This window comes from Suillus discolor, assembly GCF_016758755.1.
Source record: "Suillus discolor strain FC423 chromosome Unknown F5147scaffold_5, whole genome shotgun sequence".
In the NCBI taxonomy this organism is placed as follows: Eukaryota; Fungi; Basidiomycota; class Agaricomycetes; order Boletales; family Suillaceae; genus Suillus; species Suillus discolor.
This window is the reverse complement of record NW_024541252.1, coordinates 722,817-748,435: the sequence shown is the minus strand read 5'-3', so window position 1 is coordinate 748,435 and position 25,619 is coordinate 722,817. Positions and strand designations below refer to the sequence as shown.

Here is a 25,619-nt window from a genome sequence, read left to right as displayed (position 1 = left end):
TGCCTTTTGGCGTGACGGTTAAGCGGACAACAGTCTTGACAACTTACATGCATATAGGGAAGAGTGGCAGTGCCGGACACTTTGACTTAGATGTTTACCAACACAGTACAGCCGAACATCATCTCTCTATTCTCTTCTACGAGTAGCGAACCTCTTTCCCTGTTTTCACAGCAGACAGATGAGTCTCTTGCTGCCGATTCGTTCATCCATTTTCTCAATGATGCGTCATCGCTACCACCTCCGTCTCCGCCTGCTGTTCTCTGCTCGATGCCGGCACTCGATGATCGTGATGAACTAAATATTGGCTATGGCCTGTATCAGACTGTCCTTCATATCCAGTCCCCAACTCTCCGGATGACTTTCATCCGGTCTCCACCTATTACAGATCCCGGTGACAGGGATTTGGGCTTAAAGCATAAATGGCTTCATTTGCAAGTCCGAAACGTGGGCAGGGAGTGGTCTTTCGACATAGGTATCGTCGACAAGTCAGGGAGGCGCGGTGTAGTTCGCTGTTCAACATTTCAGGTGCATGACGTTTATGATTTCCCCCGTTCTTCAGAATCGATCTTCGATGCAGACCATAGTGTAATATATGCCCATCTACTGACATCTTCTTATCAGAAGGAACCCAAACTTGCAATATCTCCTGTTCCGAATGCGCAACCTGTCCTTCATCTACCTCTTTCATTTCCACAGCCCTCGTCTCGTCCCTTGACAGCATGGTCCACAATTACGCTTAACCTTCCGTCCTTGATACCCCACTTTAGCACACTCGCTGGCATGCATCAGCTCGATGACGGCGAAGGCGGCCGCCATGACATCAATCGTCCAGTAACACTTTCAGCGATAAATACCCCTGTCCCTAGTGGGACATATTCGCACTTGTCGTACATCAAGATTTATGCGACATGTCGTTTACGAAGAATATGGTTAAGTGATCTTCTCTCAGACTCCCAAGTGCCATGGGAATTTGAACTATATGGGACTTAGATGGATTATGTGGTTGCGCAGTCATCTGTTAGATTGCGCGATGATGTGGTGAGCCCAATGTGAGACGGGTGACCGAGTCTAGTGATGATAACACGTTTCCTAGATATATGCTTTATCTGTGTTAATCACAAAGCGTTGTATATTTGGTGTTCTTGTTCTGCACCGATGGTCATCATTCTCGATTGTACTGAAATGGGCACAATGACAATACAACGACCTGCATCTGATGACATGAATCAAGGGAAAAATCAAGCGTCCTAGTTAGACTGATTCAGGATACTTGTCGGTTACGGATCTCTTCGGTCCGGTCCACCCGTAGCACAAGGGTGCTGTTGTTGTGATAGTTGTTGTGCTTGTATCCGACATGCTATTATCTGCGCGCGATGACATTGTGCATTGACATCGATCAACTTGAATGTCTATCAGATATGGTGCTTCTGCTTACAATTTTATCTTCATCAATTGTTGTGCGAGTTGCTGCGAGGCACAACCCTCGCAGTCATCTTTTAATCGCCCCTGCAGCTGTGCTGCCAGATATCTCTGGCGTACAGGATACCGCTGGTGAGCCCCGCTAGCCTGGCCCATCCCACGATTGCATTCACATAGGCGTCTCATTGCATCTCTGCGGCAGCAAAATATAGATCTGCACGTGGTTTAAAACGATGTGACGACATCAAGCGCGTTTCAATAATTTGAGTTCCCCGACAGAAGCCTGTAGGTTAGGTTCTTGCCTCCTGGCGAGCTCAGTCTTGCCGCGTATGTAAAAAAGGACTCGCCCGCGAATGAGGTATACAACACCTGTCTTTAACCAAAACGAGATGCGTGCGTCGCATTCATTATTCTGTACGTTTGTCCTTGCGTAACAGAGCTGTGGCAAGAACGTGGCGGACTAGGATGTTCATGGATGACCCTGAGGTAAACCTCCGGATTCAAGTCTGATATCGGACAAGGTTCTTGAAGTTATGACTAACTTACGCTGATAAGTATTAAACTCAATGTCGCTGAGTTTGAATTTCAAACTTTCCGCCACGCAGCAACACCAGAAGGTCAACTCATCTAGAACAAACCACAGTGGCGGATGGCACTGGCATCGGAAATTAAAGGTGTGCTCTGCAAATAATGGATGGGGGCCAGATTACGGAACAAAGCAGAGTGGAATACGGCACACTGAAGCTTAATATCACTGCCACAGGTAACAAATCTGATTCCCGTTGGCAATGAATATTGATTGTTGAGTAATGACAGATGCTCTCAGTTAAAATTGTAGGAAAGGAAGGTTTGCCTGCTCACCACATCGCGGCATTAACGCTGCTTGCTTACCACTCACAGGTTAATAGTAACCTCCTTGGGATCACCTGTTTCTACCAGCGCTGTTCCTAGCCAAATCGAAAGATGCGAGATTGATCTGAGCGACAAGAAAGGTATGTAAAATGCAACCTGTGATATGATGAGATTGTAATAAGATCTTGTAGTGGTTGAACTAGGCTGGTTGTGCTCTCGTTAGCCGCTTCAAGTTGCCCGATGACAGATCTCCTAACGAGGTTATCCTCATGGATAATGTTCAGCGGAGGTAACCGATTTTATCTTATTCCGAGATGTCACGTCCACTGTGTAAGCTACAAATGGAAACGAGACACAGCACAACTCCTGTCAGTAAATTGATAACGCAGCCCTGATCTATCACTAATCCCGCTGTTTGTCAGTTGTCTCTCTCGGCTGTCCATCTGCCAGTGGCAGGCCGCAGTCATGACGTTGTCGTCCTATCAGACCTGTTGCACTCCGACGGTTCTCACCCCGTCCTAGTCACGACACTAGCGTCAAGTCCGCCGATGCCCGGGTGCACATCCCTGCGTGGAAGTGCACTTCCTGACATTGGAAGCGGGGATTGACTGGGTGGAGTGCACGGAGGCCTCAGATGACCCACAGAAGCGCGTTTAGAAAGGCACGCTGAAAGGGAGTGGGCTAGTCATTTGTCTCCTCTTCTATTAGCTAGTACGTTCTCTCGACATTGACGGGGCGTGTCCCTGCAGCTGATTGAATTTATCTAAAGACGGGACAATGACTTGGAGCGCTTTTGCATGTGATCATTTCCGTAATTTGAATATAATATTTTATTTTAGTGTGAATCTACGTACAAGTAATTTACGTGAATGAAGATGTACTCTGATCAAGAAATTACTGAATTCCGCTACCACATGTTGCGTAATGACCTCCTTGTGCTTTATTTGCGTTTTAGCTTCAATATACTTAATCTTCTTCTGCTCCTGGCCATGTGTTTGCGGGGAGCCATCGCGCCCACAATCCTAACATTGCGTTACTTCGTTAAAATTAAAAACTTATTTGAACTCAGTGACCCCTCCGAGACCGAGATATTGCGAGCCCGAAATCATTCCCGTTCTTCAATCAATAGTTTATGATGAATAATATCGTACAGTGGACATCCGCTGTAGCCTCATTGGTATGATGGTATGTAGTATAAGCCGCCAGTATATTAATCAAGGAAGCTGGGGCTGGTAAGCCAAACAACAAAAAGGGAATAGAAGATCGAATGCACGAAGAGTAAACGAACAGACCCAAACTTGACAAAGCGTAGGTGAATTGAGTGAATTAACACAGTTAACACCTGTTTATCTCCCCCTTATCGGCGATTGCTCGATAGCCCAAGAATTATGACGCGAATCAAGGCGAGCCCGGGTAGCCTCCACCGGACATGAGTCATGTCATTGTCGCATGTCAAATGCATTGCGCAAAATGTGGTGCCGACAGTCGAGGTGGCCGCGTGGACCATGTGGCACCCTTGTTGGGAGATCATGGCACCTTCAGTCCTCCGTTATTCTCACCACCTACGGGGGATGACACCATGGCAGTCACTGACGTGACGGTAGCTCCGTTTGACGCAGTGGACTCAGTTAGCAATAATGCAGCTTTTGGAATGGTGGCAAGTAATGGTGGGGGACTTGAGATACCTGTGGACGATCCAGAGTTGATGGATACATTCCAAGAGTACCGGTGATGGAAACTTTTCTTCTTCCGCACACTCGCTGAATAAGCGGCTCGCATCGCTTGTGTAGCATCGCTAGTATTGCTTGCGAGACTTGATGACGAACTACGCGGAGCAGGGGCGTAAGACGAGCATACGGATGGCACGGGGGATGCAGGGGGTGAAAGGGATGGGAATACCACTAGGGGATCGACGTGAACATCAGAGCCAAAATCCGATGATGATGAGGAATCTGAGGGCGGATATGTAGAATGCCACTCGCCGGAGGTAGGAGGCTCGTCAGCTGTAAGAACGAATGCGGGGAGAGTGAGGGGAAAGCAAGTGATGAAATCTTCAGGAGGGCGAAGGGATGGCATGACTACAGGAGAATCTTCTGCAGATGAGGAGGACAGAACTTCTTTGCGGGCCACCCACATGGCTAAATTTGTAGTGCACTGACAAGCGAATATCTCCATTTCTGGAACAGTAGACATATTAGGCGCGTAAAAGGGCAGCAGCAAAACGCAAAATACCAGGAACAGCTTGTGCAACAAGGTCCATGAGTGGCTTGGCGTATGAACCGATGAAAAATATTTGTCCTCGGACTTGGTCTAGTTGGCATTCGGAAGGCGTGACGGATGGAGGTAAACTCCAGCGCTTCTCTAGTGATGCTTGATAGGTCCATTCAGCCATCAAGGCATTTGCCCAGTAATGCGAGACGCCGGGCGGTCGACTCTACACCACATACAAGTTAGAATTATATAGAATATATATGGAAAAAAAACGAACAGGATTGCTGATGTCCGCACACTTTATTATTGCCTGGCAAAGCAGTAATCGGCGCCGATCCAAAGAATATTCTCTACCGTCCACAAGTGATTGAAAATCTCTGATGAATTGATAGTGGACACTCATGTCCGTAGCCAATACGATACCAGCAAGCATTTTCCTAAAACCGCAGTCTGGTCGATCCAAGAGTTTCCCCAGGCCATGGTGCCGCATTGCTTGTATGAGGAGGGCACAGTGCATCTGTTCAAGAGCTGACTTGTTGTCATACACGTCGGATAACGGCGCCTTGGCATTTTTCTGTGGATGGATGTCAGTTGGTATTTTTTTGCAAGATGCTGTGCAGATCAATCATACCATGAACATATTTGTCAATCCGGGATGACCTACATCATGGCCAATGGCAACAATGTAGAGAGCAAAAAGACATGTGTTGCTGAGATCGAATGCGAGGCGTCGTTCCTTCCCCAGTTTGTTTGGTCTCCATGTGCAGTTGTCATTATCCAACAATATAGACACTGGAGGTACGACACCTGCTGCACACAGGAAGGCCTGGGAGGCCTGCATCACATCTACAGCATGCTGAAAATTATGATAACTGTTATGTCCACAGTATAGGGGCTGCAGATGTTTCAAGAACACGGAGATATCATCTGTCGGAGTGATAAGAGACGTCGTCACATGGAGACAAAAATGATGCTGACCGAGGGAGACGCCTATATCCTCTCGCATATGCTCAATTCGGAACAGACTTTCAAACAAAATTTGCGCGCAGAATAGGACTTCCTCCTCGGGTAGGTTCTGCGGCTCGAAATGCCAACTATCGAGAGATTTGATGAGGTGGGCTCGCGTATGGGCAGGTATCACGATTGGAGAGCTGATGAAGGGATCGGTTAAGAGATTTAAGTGTGACAGAGAAGGACATTACATGTCATGTACATGATGGCTGACGGTAGTCTGGGTGTGGTTGTACATATCGCTAAGTAGTTCGGCATAGCTATTATCAAACACTAGTAAGAACCCTCGCCGATCAAAAAGATACGAGATTATGGCTTACCGAGTCTCTCCTTGCTCATCCTCTTCCCATCCACCCCACCCATGACCCAAGCCTTGGTTTTCGAGTGCAAGCGCCAAACCGCCGACGTCGACGCTCCTTCGACGTCCATGAGAGTATTCTTCGTTATCAAGCATGAACGAGCTGAACTTGATGGCGATGGCGGAAAATAAGGAGCAGATATGAAGTACTTAAAGAGGTGGCAAGTGATATATGTTGCTGACAAGACTACCTACCAATAGCTCGGATTGCTTCGCTCGCGTGGTCGTGGTTGTTTTGACAGATCTCGTGGCCATCGGCTCTCGTGGCTCTCGCGTGGCGGATTTTTTAATTCTCCGCCAAATTCTCGGTCCGATTGCCCGAACATGCCCTTTTCTGCCCCTCGAGTCCTTGTTCAAGGAAAAACTATAAGCCCCTCTTTCGTTCCTGCCACCACCAACCGCTTTACCGCATTCTCTTGGATCTGACCTTATAGCACATTTTTTCCATCTGCAAGGACTTGTTTCCATAACGGGAACAACACCTGGTAGAGACACGTTGACAAAGACTCCTCGGAGTTCGTGATACAAGAGAGGGAACACGCCTAGTACTCTGACTTTAGGGTACTCCCTGACATCGATCTCAAAGGAATGCTTGCTTCTCAAGAAGCAGCCAGCATGAAGAAGAACTGCGCCCGCGCTCGATACTGGGCCAGAGGGTATTGAGGTGTGGGGAAAAAATTATGTGCGCGTCTACGACTAAACAGTTGCTTTATTAACAGTCGACGCCTGCGACTTTCAGTCCTTTTTGTCGGCATGTCAGGCGACATTACTTGCGAAAAGTTAGTCAGTGAGACATTTACGGCATTCGTTAAAAACGCGAGATAACCGACGATGGGGCAGAATATTTCGATCCTAGGATATCCGACCGTCCGACCCGAAAAATCCAAGACTTGAATATACAACTGATCGTCCAGATTGCCCGATGTGACCGCTTCACTTACCGTTGGTGCTAGAAATAAATATCCTCTTTCAACCTTGGTCTCGTCACTTTTCGATCAACTGTAACTCATGTTTTGGCTCACCTTTGTCCAGATTTCGGCAGCATATCACCACCCTCTTTATTGCTCACAAATTGCCACCGAGGTATGTCTCTTCGTTTATTTCACCAATAGCTTTTTTGTTGAACGACCTCAGGCGACCTTGTGGCTCCTTGTGCCCCCCTTTTTTGAATGACATATATCAGCTGTAAGCAACTCCGTTGGTAATGATTACGATCTTCTTGGCTGGCCTAGACTCTATCATCGTCCGTTGCATTAACGGCTACCTGCCTGTAATAGCAGATCGCATCTTTATTATCGTGAGTGTTTCGAGGCACTGAATCACCAGCGATCTGGCGTATGTCATTGACATCTATGGGCCGCTAGTTCTACGCCACTGTTCACACGACATGACGAACTGGCTGACTTCGCGTAAAGTCGTGCTGATAGTTAGGCATGCAAGGTAACTTGTTGAGTTACCGAAGCTTATTGGGGAGTGAGTGCAACGCCCTCCGGCTTTCCTCGTCCTCTCTGGCTTCGTCGCAAGTCCTCGAATCTGTGGGGTGGGTAGATACCCTCCCAGATTGCAGTTTAGCTTGTCTGTAACTGACTCCACTCTATTTTAGGTGTGGCTCCGTACCTTTAAGAAGCGTTGCAATGTCCCATCTTTTCTCCCTGAACTTCTAGCTTTCTGTGCCTTCTATGTCATTCTCGAAATCACGGAGCGCGTGTTGTGTTCAATTTCAGTGCCACCCCAGATCTTCATGGGCTTCAATGAGGATGTATGACCGGTCAAACAGTCTTCGAACGCACACCATCAAACTATCGCAGGTGTCTAGAATTCAACGCAGCGGCAAGCGGCGATACCGCTCCATCGAAGCTTGATAGAAGATCGCTGAATAATTCGGCACCAGACGCTCGGTACACAACTCTGAAGACTCACCGCAATCCCTTTCAACAACGAATTAGTCCAAGCTTACGCCCCACGTTGCAGAACACGCCGGCTTCGCAACTTGGGACCCTTGACGGGTGTCAATCTTATTTGTTGTCCCCGTGGGGCGTAGCCCTATGTCAGCGGTCAGTCCATGTTGTATTGTTTCATGTGCTACATGGCTTGACAAATAACCAATGCTCGTGGGAGTCCGTTGGGCCTTAGGTCGACCGGTCAGAAGTTAAAAAAAACGAGGGTTCAACATTAGTCGCTCTCTAAATCATTGCGGCCGCATCGACCGATCTACCCCAGGTTCTAGATGAGTCGGAGTGCACCGCCTTGGAACGCGTTGATGCTTCCGAGTCAATGTTTGTGTGAATAAGTAGTCAGGGATACATAGTTACATAGTAAGTCCGTGTGCTTCTCCGCTGTTATGATTGGCGCTGGGACCGTTCCTTTTCTGAAATGCAATACTCTGTTGGAGAGTGAATATAGGAGAGAAATTCTTAGTAGTATGAACTTGAAACCTTTACCAAAATGGTCGTTCTCACGAGCGCGTGGTGCCGTACACACACGGAGAAACGGACTTGACGACAGACGGCGGCATGAACAACACGACATGCATACATTACGATACGCAACGCAGATATTTATAATTTCAATTTTATGAATGAAAATTAATCTTACACCACCTCATTGTCGGTTCTGAGCTAGTCTGGACTCTATGGTGCATATCTTGGTCTGGTTGGGCACAGGACCCTTAGATCAGGGTTCGCCACACGGCGAGAGGATCGGTTTTGAGTCGTGAAGCGAACTAGCCATGCTACTAATGGTACGGTGGCGGAGATACTGCTAGTATGAAGTGACGTGAAGCATGTCAAACACGGGTGCGTGCTCCGGTGACGACAAGTACCAATTGAATTACGGTGTGCGATCAGGACAAGATGAACAATAATTGCGATATTTGTGTATCATATCATAGGTATCGTATGATTTTGCAGAGTATATTACATGCGTTCCAACCTGCCAGAAATTTGATTTGAAGTTCTGTCCGTGAGCGAAGAACGACCCAAGACAATAAGGATGATCAAGAACAAGAAAATGCGACAGTGTAAAGTAAAGACGTGAGGAGCAAAGCAAGGATCAACCACTCTGGCAACCTTTAGATGGGATAGATCGGCCATCGACAAAGTGCGTAAAGGCTGCGACAGTGAAAATGTTACCCAAAACTTGAGCGCTTCGGCGCTTTGATTAATCGTGATGGTAATGCAACGTGAGTGTACTTTATATCATGAATGGTGCCTGTAGATTGGCAGGAATGGACCAGCGTCGCGCCATGGACGAGAGTGACGGAAGGTTATCCGTGGAAGAACCGCAGCTGCCAGAGCCATGGAGTGTATATGTGCCAGAATACTGCAAGCGATTAGTAAATGATGGTCGGTATCAGCTGGAAGCGTACCTCTGAAGCTGACATATCCAGGGGCGTTTTACGTGATGAAGCAGAAGAGAGTGAAGGGGAGTGAGGATATGACCTAAGCGATGGCAAAGTGTAGGAATGGTCGTTGGTAGCCCAGCTGTTATGTGAGGGGTATGAGAGGTCAGAGTCGTCACCCTCCGCCCACCTCGTGTTTTCATCTGGGACGGGTTCTGGGACCTCGACGAGAGTCTGAAGATGGGAAGGATGTTGTTCGTCGAGCTCTTCATCAGAGTCACGGTAGCCAACGTCGAGTTGAAACTCGAAAACCTGAGGTTCTTCGTCCAGTGGACCTGCATCCTCGCCCATCCAGGTGCTCATTGCCTGACCACCACCCTCGTGCATTGAGAATGGATTGAGGCGAAACACGCCCATCATTTTGCGCATTGCCTTGCTTGCTTGAGTTGCGCGCAAGGGTACTTCTGTTGGGGGAGCCAATGAGGCACTGTCCTGTGCAGCTGGGACAGAGGTAGCGAATTCCATGACAAAGCAATCGGCGCTTGAAACTTCATCTTGTTCGAGCTTCACGGGAGGAGACCTAGATGATGAAGCTCTTGAAGAAGCACGTGCTGAAGGAGATGTGCTGATGACGGTGGGTGGTATGGAATGGGATGGAGTACTTCTGTCATCCATGGTGTATAGAGTTGGACCCCATGAAGAATCGTCGAATTTGAAAGAAGAAGCTGCTGATGGAGAGCGGTGTTGGATTGCTTGGCGTTCAAAGGATGATCCGGATGAAGATGAAGATTGTAAATGACGTTGGGATTGTTCGGTGTAGACGGATTGTGGATAGGGAGTGTGACCGGAACCGGGATGACGGAGATTGAGGCCGTATGATGATGAGGGAGAGGGAGAAGGTAGGACATCATTAGACCAATTATTGAGCAAGTTCACGTTCCAAGTAGAAGAATTTGAGGAATAATCAGGAGGGATTTCATTTTGTGATCTGGACTGATAGTTCCACTGAGGAGGAGCTAAATCATGTAACTGGTAAGACTGCCTGTCCGAGTGTTGAAAACGTCTGTCAGTGAGGATTGGATAATGATCCAACGACATGAGGGGAGTTGGGAGTTTTGAAGAGAGAGAGTTGTGAAGTTGGGTGGAGTATAAGAACGAACGGAAAATGAAGTTTGAAAGAAGAAGAGGGAGGAATGAGATCTGTATACATCAAGAACGGAGGAGCGTATGCAGGGCGCCCAGATCTAAAATCTGGATCGAACTCGTTGCAGAGGCACGACCGAATGGAAGTATCTTGTGTGAAAACTGTCAATACATTCTGGGCAACAAGCCCTCGCCGTGACGGAATTTCATGTATATATAAAATTGAAAAAAATAACATTTTTATAGACCGGAAACTTACCAATTGAATCATATCCCCGGGACTAGCGGTCTAATACGCCTCTTGGTTGCAGAATGTACTCCCTCCTCACCGTCAAGTCGGTATCCATAATAGGAAGTGTTCGTCTTGGGATCCGCATAGTACGAGCGTCTAAAGTAAAATTGCCTAATTGGTAATACTTCTCCGGTGTCCGATGTTTACCGATACTCCTATAGACGCCCAATCTTGTCGAAACACATAAAATCATCAACAAGTTCTGCCCTTTACGTATGCGCGATCTACGTTAAAATTTCGGATCGCGTTCCGAGAGGCACAGGTTGCTATCTGACAATCAACGGAGTGTCAATGTTTCGTGATACCGATACGGTTCAGCGACACTCTTCAGCGCAGATCATCTTTTGAACCAAACCCTGTGACTTGTCACATCGTTATCAATTAGTTGTCACGAGATCTTCGATCTTGGCTCTTTAGCTGTCATCTGATAACTTCTCATAAACTTTTTCTCGAATCAACCCGGTCATTAACCCAAACCCCTCAACCAATCATGTAAAGATCTGCCATGCATTAGCCACATGCCCAGTCGTGCCACTTCACGTTCGTCAGAGTACTCCCGCCTTGACCGAGTCTTAGATACCCTCCCGTGATCCGCCGCCCTCGGCCTTCCAACTACCGGTACTATACCGACAACTATCCATGTGCACCCCTCGTGCTCGGATCGGCGGTCAACCATGCCGCCGCAGAGCCCCAGGGTTCCAGCGGGCTGCGCATCGATCACCCTTGACCTCTACTCTGACATCAACAGTCGACCGTAAACCGATCCGTGTCCTTCGCGCCGTGTATTCACGTGTTGCCCCCACCCGCGGATATCATCCTCTCCCATGTGGTGGTTCACATACGCTATTATTCTCGATACTTTATCTCCATACTCTATCTCCCGGACATAATCCACCAAAATTGTAAACAACATATCCCGTGGTTCCCTGCCGTAATCTTTGGTTCCTACGCCGATCACGATCCTCTTTCACAATCTCAATTTGGTCCTTTCATTACCTCCACCATCGTCCCTATCTAAGTAAATCTGTACTCTATCCCCACCCGCCTTATTCGGCGCGAAGGTGCCTGAAAGTCGGCGGCGATGCTCGCCAGTCCTTCAAAATGATCAGCATTCTCCACATTAAGCATCCTCGAGGCCCCCGCGGACCATACAACTCTCTAAGCATGACTCACTTCCCGATGCCGTTCCTCCCCCCCTTGCACCACAGATTGATATCTCTCTCCTTGTTTCGTAACCTCCGGGGGAGTTTCAGGAGCCATCACAAGACCTGTGGGTACCTGATGCCATTCAGATCCGCGGAAAATAACTCTGCTGACTCACTCATACTTTGTGTTACGAAAAACAATAAAAAAAATCATTCGATGGGAAGCTATTACACAAACGTGTCTGCCTCTCGTCAGCCCCAGCGGCGAATACACGTCCGATACATTGTGCTCTAAGACGTTACCTGGTCTCCCACCATTTGTTCCGCATACGGATCAAGTTCTAGCACGCATGGCTGCGACACGAGACACCGATTATTGATTAACTTCGTCTTAGGAAGCGCCGTTCAGTGCGTCATGAACACAGCTTGGAATTTCAACCGGATCGAAGCTTCTGTTGTGCTGTGTTATTGCTTGGCAGATGGCAGTCCGCTTTCAGCGATTTGTCTTTTAAATACTATCCGAAGGTGCAGGGAACGTTGTGTGACTTGTATTCAACGTTTGTGAGTAAGGAAGCCTCCTGTGAATGGGAGGAGTGAATTTGTCGTGGCGCCTTTGGTTCGAGTCTGTAAGATGCTGTGTACAAGCTGACTTGGCAAGGTCTCGTTCTTGAGTCTGGATACCGCCCCAGTAGGCATGCAAATATTAATGTTGTATATCTGACGCTGGCATTCACTCCGAGGTCGTCGCGGCGCAAGGTCGGGCCTCGGGGCGCTCGCTATGCAATTCATCTTTAACGCGTACAATGCCCGTGAGCTGACGGTCATCTTGTGGTTACGTATCAGCGTCTGAGCAAGGACCCGTTCCCGAGCCTTAAGACCGCCTCTATAGGCGTCAGTTTAAGTTGGAGGTTGCAGATATATATCTGACGCTGGTGTTCGCTCCGAGGTCGTCGCAGCGCAAGGTTGGGCCTCGGGCTGCTCGCTATGCAAGTGGACGGTTCATCTTTAACGCGTACAATGTCCATGAGCTGACGGTCATCCTGTGGTTACGTATCAGCGTCTGAGCAAGGACCCGTTCCAGAGCCTTAAGACCGCCTCTATGAGCGTCAGTTTAAGGTAAAATTCGAGGCGTTGCAGATACATATCTGACGCTGGTGTTCGCTCCGAGGTCGTCGCGGTGCAAAATATATTGAGCCTCGGGCCACTCGTTGTGCAATTGGCGGGTTCGCGTTGACGCGCACAATGACCGTAAGCCGACGGGCATCACGTATCAGTCTGAGCAAGGATCCGTTCCCGAGCCTTACGACCGCCTCGATAGGCGTTAGTTTAAGTTGGAGTTCGAGGCGTTGCAGATATCTGATCCTGGCGTTCGCTCCGAGGTTGTCGCCGCGCAAAATATATTGAGCCTCGGCCCACTCGTTGTGCAATTGGCGAGTTCATTTTTAACGCGTTGACACGCCGTTACTCTTGAAAGTTTGCTTTTTTGGCCTCGAATAGAGCTTAGCAACCAAGGTGATGACTGACCGAGACGAGGTTGTGACCATGTCAATCCATCCGTCGCGGTCACGTGATGAAAACGGTCAAACTCTAATTTCACGATAAGATTCAAAGTTCAACAAAAGTCGAGCTCGAGTACTGGTCGTGGATATCAAAGATCAAAGATCATTCATCGGCATCCGCGGATCACGAAGAACAAACGGATTGAACGTTGCAGCGCATAAGTACAGTTGTCGTCCGGATATACACTCTTTTCCGATATCGCTGCTTAGCCTTCAATCCTGTATCTGGTCAGCTTAGGCTAGACTCCGCTGCTAGAGGATCGTACTCACATCACGGGTGCCGTGCAGGTGCGTTTGTACAGCTATGCTGATCTAGCTGTTGGAATCTGGAAGCACATGATGCGGTGATAATGCCAGTGATTTCGTCCTAGGTCACCACGCGAATACGTTTGTACAGCTGAGCTGTTTTAGCTGCTGGGCGCATGTGGGATGACGCTTTATTCCAAGAAAAACTCGCTGTAACCTTGCGATCTCACCGGGACATAGTACTGTTCTGTTACGGCATTGAAAAATGTCTTAACGCAAGTTGGCAACGCGTCTATATCTGAATTTTTCAACATTCCATTGTCTAGCGTGACTCGAGCACCAGCATGTGGTTCCTGTTTGAATGAAGAAAGGAGACTTAGCCTAGGCTGTGGTGACCACGAGGTCGTTTCATTTTGAAGTTGCGTGCAGCACGCAAAGGGTCTAGTCACATCTGGGAGATGATCCTGACCGAAGATGTCCGCTTGGGACAGCGGTGAACAAGTTGCCATGGCCCGGATGGGTGTTTTTTTTCCGATCTTCTACTTGTTTCCGGGCTTGGGGAGCATGCGGGCCGCTGGGGCCGTGGCTACGGCCGTGACATCCAGAACACCATCCCAGACTTGAGCAAAAGCTTGAACTTACATTCCTCGTAGTACATCCATCGACAGCCGATTCTACCCCTGCCGACGAGCCTTTTAACACGTCAAAAAAGAAAGCAGACAATGATCGCGATCATCACCCATTCGTTGCCCCAAACTTGCATCGACAACACCTACAAAGCCTTCACCTTTCCTAAAAACCTCACAAGCTCCCGTACCAGAATCTCTGGCGCTTCTTGTTGCACCCAATGGCCTGCGCCCTCGATCAAAACGAAATCCTCGTCTTGCATGCCTCCTGCGCTGCTAGACACCACCTCTCGCATCTTCCTCACAGCCCCTGGAATTTGATACACTCCCCAATCCCTAGCCCCTGATATAAACGCCGCAGGCATCTCCACTTGTTGCCCAGCTAGAGCGCGTAGTTGGGCTATACGCTCAGGGGGTGGAGGTGACAGTGCGCTCCGATAATAATTAAGCCCGCCCTGAAAACCAGTGCGGCCGAATTCAGCAGCGTATACTCCCCCAGCGACTTCGTCACCCCTGGGCCATGTGATTTGGGCATCCATGCGAACATGACGAGCGATGACGTCTGGCATGCTTTCGTGCAGTGGCATGACGTAGTACTCTGGCAGAGTAGCAAGATCCCTTGCCAGCTCACTAATGCTCGGTGAAGGTGAAGATGCAGAAGGTAGGGGGTGTGCATTATTTCCATCCCAATTGCTGCTCTTCATGTAGACATAGCTGCCAAGAAAATCGTACAGATCCTTTCCTCCTTTACCAAGCATGTCCGCATTGGCTGAAGGAGTAGAAAAGTATGCCGTATAGTGCTTGCGCGGAGGTTGGAGTGCAGCGAGCGTAGTGGCAATGTCAGAAACGACGGAGCGTCCCTCCGCTTTATCATCTCCACCCTCGTTACTCGTTTGAGACCAAAGTTGGCCACTGGCACCTCCAAAGGGTACGCTCATGAACACGACCGATGCAAATAGTTCCGGATGCGCCACAACGCAGTGTCCCGCAAGAGCAGACCCAAAGTCATGCCCCACGAGCATTGCAACAGATGAATATCCGAGCGCTCGCACAAGGGAGCATACATCATCTGCGATGTTGAGTATATGATACGAGGAAAGCGTATCTTCGTATTGCACTTGGCTGGCGCTTCCGGATCTTGACAGCGTTGTTCGCCCGAAACCACGCAAGTCAGGGGCGACAACATGATAACCTTGGTGAGCCTTAGCAATGGGTACCAAGACTTTGCGCCACGAGTAAGCAAGTTCCGGAAAGCCGTGAAGAAGAAGGATCAACTGGTAGGGTGTGCTCGAATGATTGCTTGTATCTGGAAACGCTTCCAGGATATGGACATTCAGACCATCGCGGTCGCTCAAAGTGATGTACCGAGATGTAATTTGAGGAGGGAGGTCAGGTAACCCGACTGGCGCTAATTTTGTGTTCATGACGTGTGAATGAGTATTTCTGTCCAATAAATCTTTCACCAGTCAGTCACAGGGTTCAGTGAATAGGAAGGAGGTCATTACATTGCAATCTTGGTGATTCGTTGAATGTACAGGATCCAAGAACTTCAATCGGATGCCCGTTGATAAGATTAGACAAGCGGCGTCAGTCCTCTTCAATACGTAATTGGCCTCAAGTGAACTTGTCACGTTGGATCAACTAACGATTAATGAGCCCGGGCGCAAACACGACAAATACAAGCTACAGCCTGATTGCTGTCAGTCATATGTTCATGCACATGCCCTATGCGATTGTTCAATCCGACATGCATGCAATGTACCCTAGGGCCTTAGTAAGTATGCCTGGGAAATATGGCCATCAATATCCAGGACACGCCATATATAACTCGACTCACCCGAACGAACTTGGGTTGTTGCACTGGCATGGCAATGTAGAACTCGATATATGTTTAGCCTGTCACATATTCTTATCTGCTGCGCAGCAAAAATGATGCAACCTGTGAAATGATCGTCTTGAAATAACAACGTTACGAGGGTAATTTGATTGTAATCTTCTATTTCTGGCAGGGGGCGCTGTTCAGAAATGAATGAGGCGATCCTAATTACAACACGTCAATTGCAAGGAATACCTAAACTATCGTGCTACGCGTCTGGTTGAAAACGCACCAGAAGTTCAGAAGCGATGAAAAGGATGGTGATGAGGCTTGAGTAAGACGTTATATGCACGGAAGCGACGAATAAGCGTTGATAGTGGTCGGCAAAGTTGGGAAGATCACAGTGCGTGCCTCAATCAAATCGCCTGAGTATTTGAACCGAAAGGCTTGGACGTACATTTTTCAAGTTGCGCAGCCTCCATCACGCTGAAGGCTCTGAAACTTAACCGATGCTGTGTGTCTGTCCGCCACGTCCGATTTATTTGGCATTATTTGTCGCACCCTTGACCCACAATTAGAGTACTTAAACCGCGTCACTCAAGCTTTGTTCTTGTTCACCGACCTCGACAACGCCCTTTGACGCCAGCCCTCCTTTATATTAGGTTTGTTTGAGCTCACTATCTATGGTGTTGATAAACTGATCATACCATTATTATGCGCATATAGACACCTCTGTTTACCCTAGAATCACAATGTGCGGCATCTTTGGCTACTGCAACTTCTTGAAAGAAAAGGCAAGTTTCTTTCCGATGCAAGCTATTTCTGGCTTCTGCATCGTGGTGGCGCATTTATTCTCTTCGTCTCTACAACTCCGCGCGCGATGTTGAGAGCCTTGGAGCAATTTCGACTGAGATGTCACCATGATTGGGTTGCCATATTTAGTAGCCTTACCTACAGCCTTTGCTTCGCGGTTTCATTACGTGTTCCCTGATATTACGTTAAGCTAACTTCACCTACAGGATCGTAAGGAGATCCTGGAGATTCTTTGCACGGGTCTAGCTCGTCAAGAGTACCGTGGTTATGATTCTGCTGGACTCGGTATCGATGGCGACAAGACAAACGAAATTGTCTTTTTCAAGGAGGTTGGCAAGGTTGCCGGCTTACGGCAGCGTATTGCAGAGTCCAACATCGACACCACCAAGACGGTGATATCCCAGGTCTCTATTGCCCACACCCGTTGGGCAACCCATGGTCCTCCTTCCGTTGCCAATTGCCATCCCCTTCGCTCTGATGTGAACAACGAGTTCATCGTTGTGCACAATGGTATCGTGACCAACGCCATAGCTCTTCGGCAAGTCCTGCAGAAGCGTGGCTTCAAGTTCGAGTCTGACACTGACACGGAGGCGGTCGCCATTCTGACAAAATACGTCTACGACTCTCGGCCTGACAAACGCATGACCTTCACAGCTCTTGTGAAGACCGTCCTGAAAGAACTCGAGGGTTCTTTCGCCTTGGTCTTCAAGTCTATCCACTTCCCGAATGAGATCGTGACTGCCCGTCGCGGTTCACCCCTCCTGATTGGTGTTAAGACTGATAAGAAACTCAAAGTCGACTTCTTGGATGTCGAGTTTGCTGGAGCGGAAGCTGACACCAAAGCCGAAAGCCGTGAGTTATCTCGTCCCTCGATCTAACCTTGGCTAAATGCTCTTCTAGTTGCTGTTCCCACTTCCCCCACTTCTCGATTGGCGCCTCCATCGTTACCCAAGGTTTCTCGTCGTCGGTCCCGCAACTTCATGTCCGAGGACGGCATGCCCCAACCCATCGAATTCTTCATCGCCTCCGACGCTTCCGCCATTGTGGAGCACACCAAGCGTGTGCTCTACTTGGAAGATGATGATATTGCTCACATCGCTGAGGGTCAACTGCACATTCACCGTCTGCGCCGGGATGAGTCTGGTAAGGCCGAGACACCTGCCATTCGCAACATCGAGACGCTCGAGATTGAAATCGCCGAGATCATGAAGGGCAAGTTTGATCACTTCATGCAGAAAGAGATTTACGAACAGCCCGAATCCGTCGTCAACACGATGCGTGGACGCGTGAACTTCGATGATTATAAGATCACGCTCGGTGGGCTGCGTGCCTATCTGCACATCATGCGCCGCGGTCGTCGTATCGTATTCTGCGCTTGCGGAACGAGTTATCACTCTGCGTTGGCAACTCGTGCGATCTTCGAGGAGTTGACGGAAATCCCTGTCAGTGTAGAACTCGCATCCGACTTCCTGGACAGGAAGACTCCCATCTTCCGCGATGACATCTGTGTCTTTGTCAGCCAGAGTGGAGAGACTGCTGATACGATCCTGGCATTGCGGTACTGCTTGGAGCGTGGCGCCCTTTGTGTGGGGGTCGTCAATACTGTCGGTTCGACGATCTCACGTGAAACACACTGTGGTATTCACATCAATGCTGGCCCTGAGGTCGGCGTTGCGTCTACCAAAGTATGGAAATCTTTCCATTTTGTTAACCATCTGACATGAACGTTTTGTAGGCATATACCTCCCAGTACATCGCACTGATGTTGATGGCGCTGCAGCTATCAGAGGATCGGATCTCCTTCACTGAACGCCGCAACCAGATCATCGATGGCCTTCGTGCTCTCCCCGCGCAAATCAAGAGTGTTCTCGAAAATGACAAGAGCCTGCGGGAGCTTGCCAATAGCCTCCTTGCAAACTCGCGCAGCTTGTTGCTGATGGGTCGTGGATATCAGTCAGTAGCTCTCATTCATGACCCAAACCGTAAGATTGATCGATTATCTCTTTTAGGCATGCTACTTGCCTCGAGGGCGCCCTCAAGATCAAAGAGATTAGCTATATGCATTCGGAGGGTATCCTTGCAGGAGAGCTCAAGCACGGTCCCTTGGCGTTGATCGATGAGAACATGCCGGTCATCATCATCATGACCCAGGATTCGCTATACCCGAAGGTCCAGTCCGCGTTCGAACAGATAACCGCTCGCAAAGCTCATCCTATCGTGGTCTGCAACGAGGGCGACACCGGAATCAAGGCTGGGGTGAAGACCATTCGCGTTCCTCGCACTATGGACTGCTTGCAAGGTCTTTTGAACATTATTCCCCTGCAGCTGTTGAGCTACCACTTGGCCATCAAGAACGGGTTTGACGTCGACTTCCCGCGTAATTTGTGAGTTTTTGAGTTGTAGTATCTTGATGTTTGACGCTCACTTCGTCCTGCAGGGCCAAGTCAGTCACGACCGAGTAAATGACCAGCCGTGACATGCGTATTGTTAGCTCAGGTTATCATCATGCACCTCAAAATTACTGTACACATACACCGCTTTCACGGACTTGATTTGGTTTTGCACTGGACAACGGACGATCTGCATTCATGGACGGTTTCAACCTTTCTTTCTTTTACTTCACGACTCTCTCATCCGATACCGTATATCTCCCTTTGTTTGTCGCCTTCTGTATACCATATACCTCAGCAACTGTCTTTATGACCAGAGCGCTGGATTCAGTTATTTGGAGATGACGAGGCACGACTTGAAGGATATGATGGATCAAGTGAACGTCCGCGGTTTTGTTGTAACTTGTACAGTAAGACAATGAAATTATTGCCTTGTGGATTATGTTCAGTCGTCGATTCCAAGACATGGGAAACCTATCGTATGTCATTGTCATGTCACTGAAGGTCAACGGAGCGCAGAGAGACAAGCTCCTGACGTAGACTCGTAACCATTCTGCCTGTCATTGCCAACTCCAACTGTCACTGAAGTGGTATCAAGGGCAACTGAACGCTGCGCAGAGAGACAAGCTCATGACACTGTCTCGCAAAGCACACAAGCTGACAATACCGATCAATGCGTACGCGTAAAGCTTGAAATGACTGCGAGTCGTAGCTCAAGTATCTGACAATTAACTACAGAATTAGTATGGGAGTCCTTGGTTCCTTGTAGGGCCGCCTTGACTTTGTGTTCGATCTAGAGTCAGTCTCTTGCCACCTTTATGTTTGGCTGCTTGATCACACCCGACCACTGATGGTCCCATAGTAGTCATGCTCTTGTGAACGTGTCACTGTCCAGATCGCATCTACTGATTAGCAGGGGTGTTTCTGTTCTACATCTTAGGTACAATCATCGTAAGGTGGACACTCGACTCACCTTGAAAGAAAATTTGACTTTTCTGTCGGTTTAAACACCTGCTGTCTCTCAGACTGCTATTGGCATCTTCAATGACGCATTCTGCAGGGCGGCACTGTAACGCGCTGGAGAGGTTGTTGTGGATCATCACTTACATTTTCGAGGGGTTGATCACCCTCTCCGATATGGTGGACAAGTGCGAAGGAAGGCTTTGGACACCAGCAAGAGTCGCCATCTGTAGTGAGTGTTTCGGGACGGCAAAATGACGTTGGATACTATTTCAGAGAGGTCTACACATCGGCTTGTAGATGAATTACTAGGAGGGTTGCGCATATCATAAACTAATCTTGTCACCAGCCGTCTTGTTTGCGGGAATGAAGTCCGGAAGTATACTCAAACAGGTGGGGAAAGCTGCTGTTTCAGAGTGGAGACATTTGGGGTCATAGGCCCTGGTGGGGAAAGCTTCCGCTGCCTAAAGTAGATTCGTCAAATTTCAACATACCATAGCAACGCGAGCACGAGATGACCTACCCATCAGCATTTCCAAGAAGTTCCTCAAACCTTCTTCTGAGATACTCGAGCTGATGATTCAGCTCATTTTCGGGTGTTCCATATTGATGCCCATGGTCCATTTCAAAGGCAAGGCAGTCTCTTAAAAATTGATCCAGGTCCTTCACGCGAGCGATAGATAGTTCTGGTTCATTTGATCCCCTTGCGCGAGCAAGATAGGAGGCAACTATGGTCGACATGCCACCTGGGGCGTGGACTTCAGGAAGGTTTTGAGTGTAGGGGACATGAAATACCCACCTAGAACAGAGACAACGATCGAAATCTGGAATTGTATGAGAGTTAGCTTATCGTAAAATGATATGTGTGCACTTTCAACCTGACCTGCTTACCGGACAATGCCGCCGAAAGACCCGTAGTAAGCGCCCCGAGTAAAACTTGTAAACCTATCGCGACGTTCAACGCCCAGCCTGTCATTTTTGCTTAAAAAAACGCCATCAGAACATGCCAGCCATAAGGGATCGTGCTCTCATACTGAGCAGAAGAGGAGTGATAGTTGACAATTTAACCAACCTTTTACAGCGTATTGTTCCCTCTCCCTCTCCGCATTGCGAATAGTTGGACGAAGTCGTTCTTCTATGGTCCGTCGCTGTAGGTTCAAGCTGAGAATCGATGTAAACTAAAAAGGGAGAGCAATACAAACGTGAGGTTTCTCTTCGACGGGCACTATCCAGCCAAGGCCAGAAGCGCTGACGGGAGCCTGGCCTGAAATGGTGCGCCGCGACAATCCGCGCATCATATGAGCCGTCCCGGCTTCTTGTAGGTGGAGGAGCCTGAGGGACAGGCTCAGAGGCCGCATATGAATCGTTGCGACCACGAGCTGGTGAATGTCTCTCTGAACTGACATTGCCAAGTAAGTGTTTCTCATCCGCCGATGACTGGGTCTGTGGACGATCTCCGTTATCTTCAAATCCCAGTGATGATTGCGAAGGCTGATGTTGCTGGACTTGGGGCTGGGTAGAGTGCTCAATGGGGGTGTAAGGCGAGTTAGGCAAGTTTTGTTCGGGATCCATGGTGCTCTCGCAATGTGGATTGGGTCAGAAAATGGAGAAGCTTGTGCGAGGCAACCTTAAGTCCCATCGGAAACTTTATACGGAAGGTGAGTATTCCTGAGCACTGGCGCGTCTTATCGCTTTGTCGCCCCGGGAATGTCAACCGTTCCGGAACATTACTTCGGCTGCCGACACACTTTATGAGAGAAGAGGTACGAACAGCATAACGTAAGGACATACCTTGATCCAGGCTCAAACAGATTTCAGATACCCGAAATCAATTACAGCAATGAGCATTAACGAGTTGAAATTGAAACTCGGTACTCATGCCTCTATTTTCGTTCTCGGGAGGGTGTTGTCGACCTCTTTCTCTTACGACTTATGAGTAACTAATGGAAATATGTGTTGGAAAAAAACTTGAGCATTATAATGCCAAGGTTAGTTAGGCGTTTGCGTAAAGTTTAGGCACGATAGCGGTGCTCGGGCTTACTAAGGTCCACGACATTTTGGAATCAAACATCCACCAAGTGACATGGACATTCTCCTGCAGTGCTGTAAGTGAGGTAAAACATGTACCTCGTCCTTCTAGTTCTCAACGGTGACTCGTTACTCCCGACAGCCCTGTCACCAGCTTTCCCTTGGCACTGATGTGATTATTTGGAGTATGATGGAACAATGATTGTACGTCCATATACATATTACTCAGCACAGACTCAGTTATGCTACTCAGTACCCATGCGTTATGTACTCAGGCTATTCAACACCCGAGTCAGCCACACCTTCATCATATCGTTTCCACCTTGAGTCAGTGTTGTCCTTACTAATCACGTTGAGACTCGTCTCGTTCTCAGAAGAAGTTCCCCTCAATGCCGATCTTGTTCCGTTCGGTTCTATCCGCGCTGTCAGCCCTTACATTCATTGGGGCAGTACACTGCCGTCACTGAAATTTCTGGTGGTTTGTCGCAGAAAACCTGGAACTGACTGTCAGGCAACTCCACTCGTTGTCTTCGAGCGATATTCTATTGCGAAGGTTCTAGAGACCGAGGTCCAGTTCGACTTGAGCTTCTGACCTAACGCCCCTCCTGATTGGTGTTAAGACTGACAAGAAACTCAAAGTCGACTTCTTGAATGTCGAGTTTGCTGGAGCGGAAGCTGACACCAAAGCCGAAAGCCATGAGTTAGTTATCTCGTCCTTCGCTAAGTGCTCTTCTAGTTGATGTTCCCACTTCCCCCACTTCTCGATTGGCGCCTCCATCGTTACCCAAGGTTTTTCGCCGTTGGTCCTGCAACTTCATGTCCGAGGACGGCATGCCCCAACCCATCGAATTCTTCATTGCCTCTGACGCTTCCGCCATTGTGGAGCACACCAAGCGCATACTCTACTTGGAAGATGATGACATCGCTCACATTGCTGAAGGTCAATTGCACATTCGCCGTCTGCGCCGGGATGAGTCTGATAAGGCCGAGATACCTGCCATTCGCAACATCGAGACGCTCGAGATTGAAATCGCCGAGATCATGAAGGGCAAGTTTGATTACTTCATGCAGAAGGAGATTTACGAACAGCCCGAATCTGTCGTCAACACGATGCGTAGACACATGAACTTCGATGATTTGAAGATCATGCTCGGTGGGCTGCGTGCCTATCTACAAATCATGTACCGCGGTCATCGTATTGTATTCTGCGCTTACGGAACGAGTGAAGATTTTGGATATTAGCAAGAGTCACCATCTGCGGTGAGTGTTTCGGGACGGTAAGGTGACGTTGGATACTATTTTAGAGAGGTCTACATATCGGCTTGCAGATAAATTACTAGGAGGGTTGCGCATGTCATAAACTAGTCTTGTCACCCGTCTTGTTTGCGGGGTTGAACCTTAATTGAAGTCCAGAAGTACACTCAAACAGGTGGGGAAAGCTTCCGCTGCCTAAAGTAGGTTCGTCAAATTTCAACATATCATAGCAAAGCGAGCGCGAGATGACCTACCCATCAGCATTTCCAAGAAGTTCCTCAAACCTTTTTCTGAGATACTCGAGTTGAAGATTCAGCCCATTTTCAGGTGTTCCATATTGATGTCCATGGTCCATTTCCAAGGCAAGGCAGTCTCTTAAAAAGTGATCCAGGTCCTTCACACGAGTGATAGATAGTTCTGGTTCATTTGATCCCCTTGCGCGAGCAAGGTAGGAAGCAACCAAGGTCGACATGCCACCTAGGCCATGGACTTCAGGATAGTTTTGAATGTAGGGGACATGAATACCCACCAAGAATAGAGGTACCGATCGAAACCTGGGATTGTATGAGAGTTAGTTTATCGTAAAATAATATGTATGCACTTTCAAACTGACCTGCTTACCGGACAATGCCGCTGCAAGACCCGTAGTAAGCGCCCCAAGCAAAACTTGTAAACCTATCGCAACGTTCAACGCCCAGCCTGTCATTTTTGCTTAAAAAAATGCCATCAGAACATGCCAGCCATAAGGGATCGTGCTCTCATACTGAGCAGAAGAGGAGTGATAGTTGACAATTTAACCAACCTTTTGCAGCGTATCGTTCCCTCTCACTCTCCGCGTGGAGAATAGTTGGACGAAGTCGCTCTCCTATGGTCCGTCGCTGTAGGTTCAAGCTGAGAATCGAAGTAAACTAAAAAGGGGGAGCAACACAAACGTGAGGTTTCTCTTCGACGGGCACTATCCAGCCAAGGCCAGAAGCGCTGACGGGAGCCTGGCCTGAAACGGTGCGCCGCGACAATCCGCGCATTATATGACCGTCCCGGCTTCTCGTAGGTGGAGGAGCCTGAGGGACAGGCTCAAAATCTGCATATGGATCGTTGCGACCACGAGCTGGTGAATGTCCCTCTAAACTGTCGTTGCCAAGTAAGTGCTTCTCAGCCGCCGATGACCGGGTCTGTGGACGATCTCCGTTGTCTTCAAGTATCAGTGATGATGGCGAAGGCTGCTGTTGTTGGACTTGGGGCTGAGTAGAGTGCTCAATGGGCATGAAAGGCAACTTAGGCAAGTTTTGTTCGGGATCCATGGTGCTCCCGCAATGTGGATTGGGTCAGAAGATGGAAAAGCTTGTACGAGGCAACCTTGAGTTCTATCAGAAACTTTATACGTAATGTGAGTATTCCTGAGCGCTGGCATCTTATCGCTTTGTGTACACAGCTCGCCCCGGGAACGATAACCGTTCCGGAATATTGGCCCCCGACTCCACACTTTATGAGAGAAAGATTGTAGGTACGAACAGCGTAACGTAAGAACTTCATACCTGGTTGCCTCGATCGAGGCTCGAACAGGTTTAAATACTTGAAATCAGTTACGACAACGAGCATTAACGAATTGCAACTCATACCTCGATTTTCGTTCTCGGGAAGGTGTTGTCGACCTCTTCTTCCTGCGGCTTGTGAGTAGCTAATGGAAACATATGTCGGAAAAGAAACCTAAGGACCATCATAATGCCAAGTTCATTTAGGCGCTTGCGTACGGTTTAGGAAGTTTAGCAGCGCTCGGGCCAGGTCCCAAACGACAACATTTTAGAATAGAGCATCCGGTCAAGGTCTGCAGTGCTGTAAACATGTGCCTCGTTCTTCTAGATCTCGACGGTAACTCTTACGCGTGATAGCCAGGCCTGTCACCAGCTTTTGGGGCCCATATGACCATTTAGAGTTGGGACAATTGTACATCCATATACATATTGCTCGGCACATATGCTACTCTCACTTGTCCTACAGTACCACCTTCAATACCCGATTCAGCGCTCAGCCACAGATTCATTTGTTAATAAGTTATACCTCGTTTCCACCGCTTACATCACGCTGAGACTAGTCTCATTCTTAGAAGTTCCCTCAATGCCGATCTTGTTCGGTTCGGTTCTATCCGCGCCGTTATC

At 48.5% G+C, this 25,619-nt stretch overlaps 8 protein-coding genes across 8 annotated transcripts; 3 read left to right on the top strand and 5 right to left on the bottom strand.

Annotated features, from left to right (window-relative positions):
- Positions 1 to 23: 23 nt before the first annotated feature.
- F5147DRAFT_671765 (uncharacterized protein) lies at positions 24 to 1,115 on the top strand. The gene has a single exon (XM_041435618.1). It carries the CDS (start codon positions 91 to 93, stop codon positions 988 to 990), a length of 900 nt encoding a protein of 299 aa, XP_041298097.1. The 5' UTR covers positions 24 to 90; the 3' UTR covers positions 991 to 1,115.
- Positions 1,116 to 3,368: 2,253 nt separating this feature from the next.
- F5147DRAFT_604698 (uncharacterized protein) lies at positions 3,369 to 6,093 on the bottom strand. Its single transcript, XM_041432308.1, has 7 exons — positions 5,814 to 6,093; positions 5,685 to 5,753; positions 5,461 to 5,633; positions 5,114 to 5,409; positions 4,760 to 5,056; positions 4,504 to 4,705; positions 3,369 to 4,448 (listed from the first exon to the last, which is right to left on the bottom strand). Exons 1-7 carry the CDS (start codon positions 5,945 to 5,947, stop codon positions 3,799 to 3,801), a joined length of 1,821 nt encoding a protein of 606 aa, XP_041298096.1. The 5' UTR covers positions 5,948 to 6,093; the 3' UTR covers positions 3,369 to 3,798.
- A 2,564-nt stretch (positions 6,094 to 8,657) lies between these two features.
- Positions 8,658 to 10,670, bottom strand: F5147DRAFT_671741 (uncharacterized protein). Its single transcript, XM_041435617.1, has 2 exons — positions 9,219 to 10,670; positions 8,658 to 9,172 (listed from the first exon to the last, which is right to left on the bottom strand). Exons 1-2 carry the CDS (start codon positions 10,287 to 10,289, stop codon positions 9,044 to 9,046), a joined length of 1,200 nt encoding a protein of 399 aa, XP_041298095.1. The 5' UTR covers positions 10,290 to 10,670; the 3' UTR covers positions 8,658 to 9,043.
- Positions 10,671 to 14,216: 3,546 nt separating this feature from the next.
- F5147DRAFT_304120 (alpha beta-hydrolase) lies at positions 14,217 to 15,807 on the bottom strand. Its single transcript, XM_041429121.1, has 2 exons — positions 15,708 to 15,807; positions 14,217 to 15,658 (listed from the first exon to the last, which is right to left on the bottom strand). Exon 2 carries the CDS (start codon positions 15,624 to 15,626, stop codon positions 14,349 to 14,351), a length of 1,278 nt encoding a protein of 425 aa, XP_041298094.1. The 5' UTR covers positions 15,627 to 15,658; positions 15,708 to 15,807; the 3' UTR covers positions 14,217 to 14,348.
- Positions 15,808 to 16,553: 746 nt separating this feature from the next.
- Positions 16,554 to 19,669, top strand: F5147DRAFT_671727 (uncharacterized protein). The gene is made up of 7 exons (XM_041435616.1): positions 16,554 to 16,680; positions 16,745 to 16,812; positions 17,038 to 17,683; positions 17,732 to 18,516; positions 18,567 to 18,784; positions 18,841 to 19,215; positions 19,269 to 19,669. Exons 2-7 carry the CDS (start codon positions 16,771 to 16,773, stop codon positions 19,291 to 19,293), a joined length of 2,091 nt encoding a protein of 696 aa, XP_041298093.1. The 5' UTR covers positions 16,554 to 16,680; positions 16,745 to 16,770; the 3' UTR covers positions 19,294 to 19,669.
- Positions 19,670 to 20,700: 1,031 nt separating this feature from the next.
- F5147DRAFT_567533 (uncharacterized protein) lies at positions 20,701 to 21,329 on the bottom strand (the record flags this gene model as incomplete). Its single annotated transcript, XM_041430863.1, has 4 exons — positions 20,701 to 20,927; positions 20,981 to 21,005; positions 21,065 to 21,162; positions 21,254 to 21,329. Coding segments are annotated over 4 exons (426 nt in total), but the record flags the coding sequence as incomplete, so codon positions are not given.
- Positions 21,330 to 22,860: 1,531 nt separating this feature from the next.
- On the top strand, positions 22,861 to 23,451 carry F5147DRAFT_768587 (uncharacterized protein; the record flags this gene model as incomplete). The annotated part of the gene is made up of 2 exons (XM_041440990.1): positions 22,861 to 22,909; positions 22,946 to 23,451. The coding sequence occupies 2 exons, from the start codon at positions 22,861 to 22,863 to the stop codon at positions 23,449 to 23,451; spliced, it is 555 nt and encodes a 184-aa protein (XP_041298091.1).
- Positions 23,406 to 25,237, bottom strand: F5147DRAFT_671715 (uncharacterized protein). The gene is made up of 8 exons (XM_041435615.1): positions 25,083 to 25,237; positions 24,999 to 25,035; positions 24,396 to 24,945; positions 24,266 to 24,341; positions 24,077 to 24,174; positions 23,993 to 24,017; positions 23,718 to 23,940; positions 23,406 to 23,658 (listed from the first exon to the last, which is right to left on the bottom strand). Exons 3-8 carry the CDS (start codon positions 24,762 to 24,764, stop codon positions 23,631 to 23,633), a joined length of 819 nt encoding a protein of 272 aa, XP_041298090.1. The 5' UTR covers positions 24,765 to 24,945; positions 24,999 to 25,035; positions 25,083 to 25,237; the 3' UTR covers positions 23,406 to 23,630.
- Between the last annotated feature and the right edge of the window lie 382 nt (positions 25,238 to 25,619).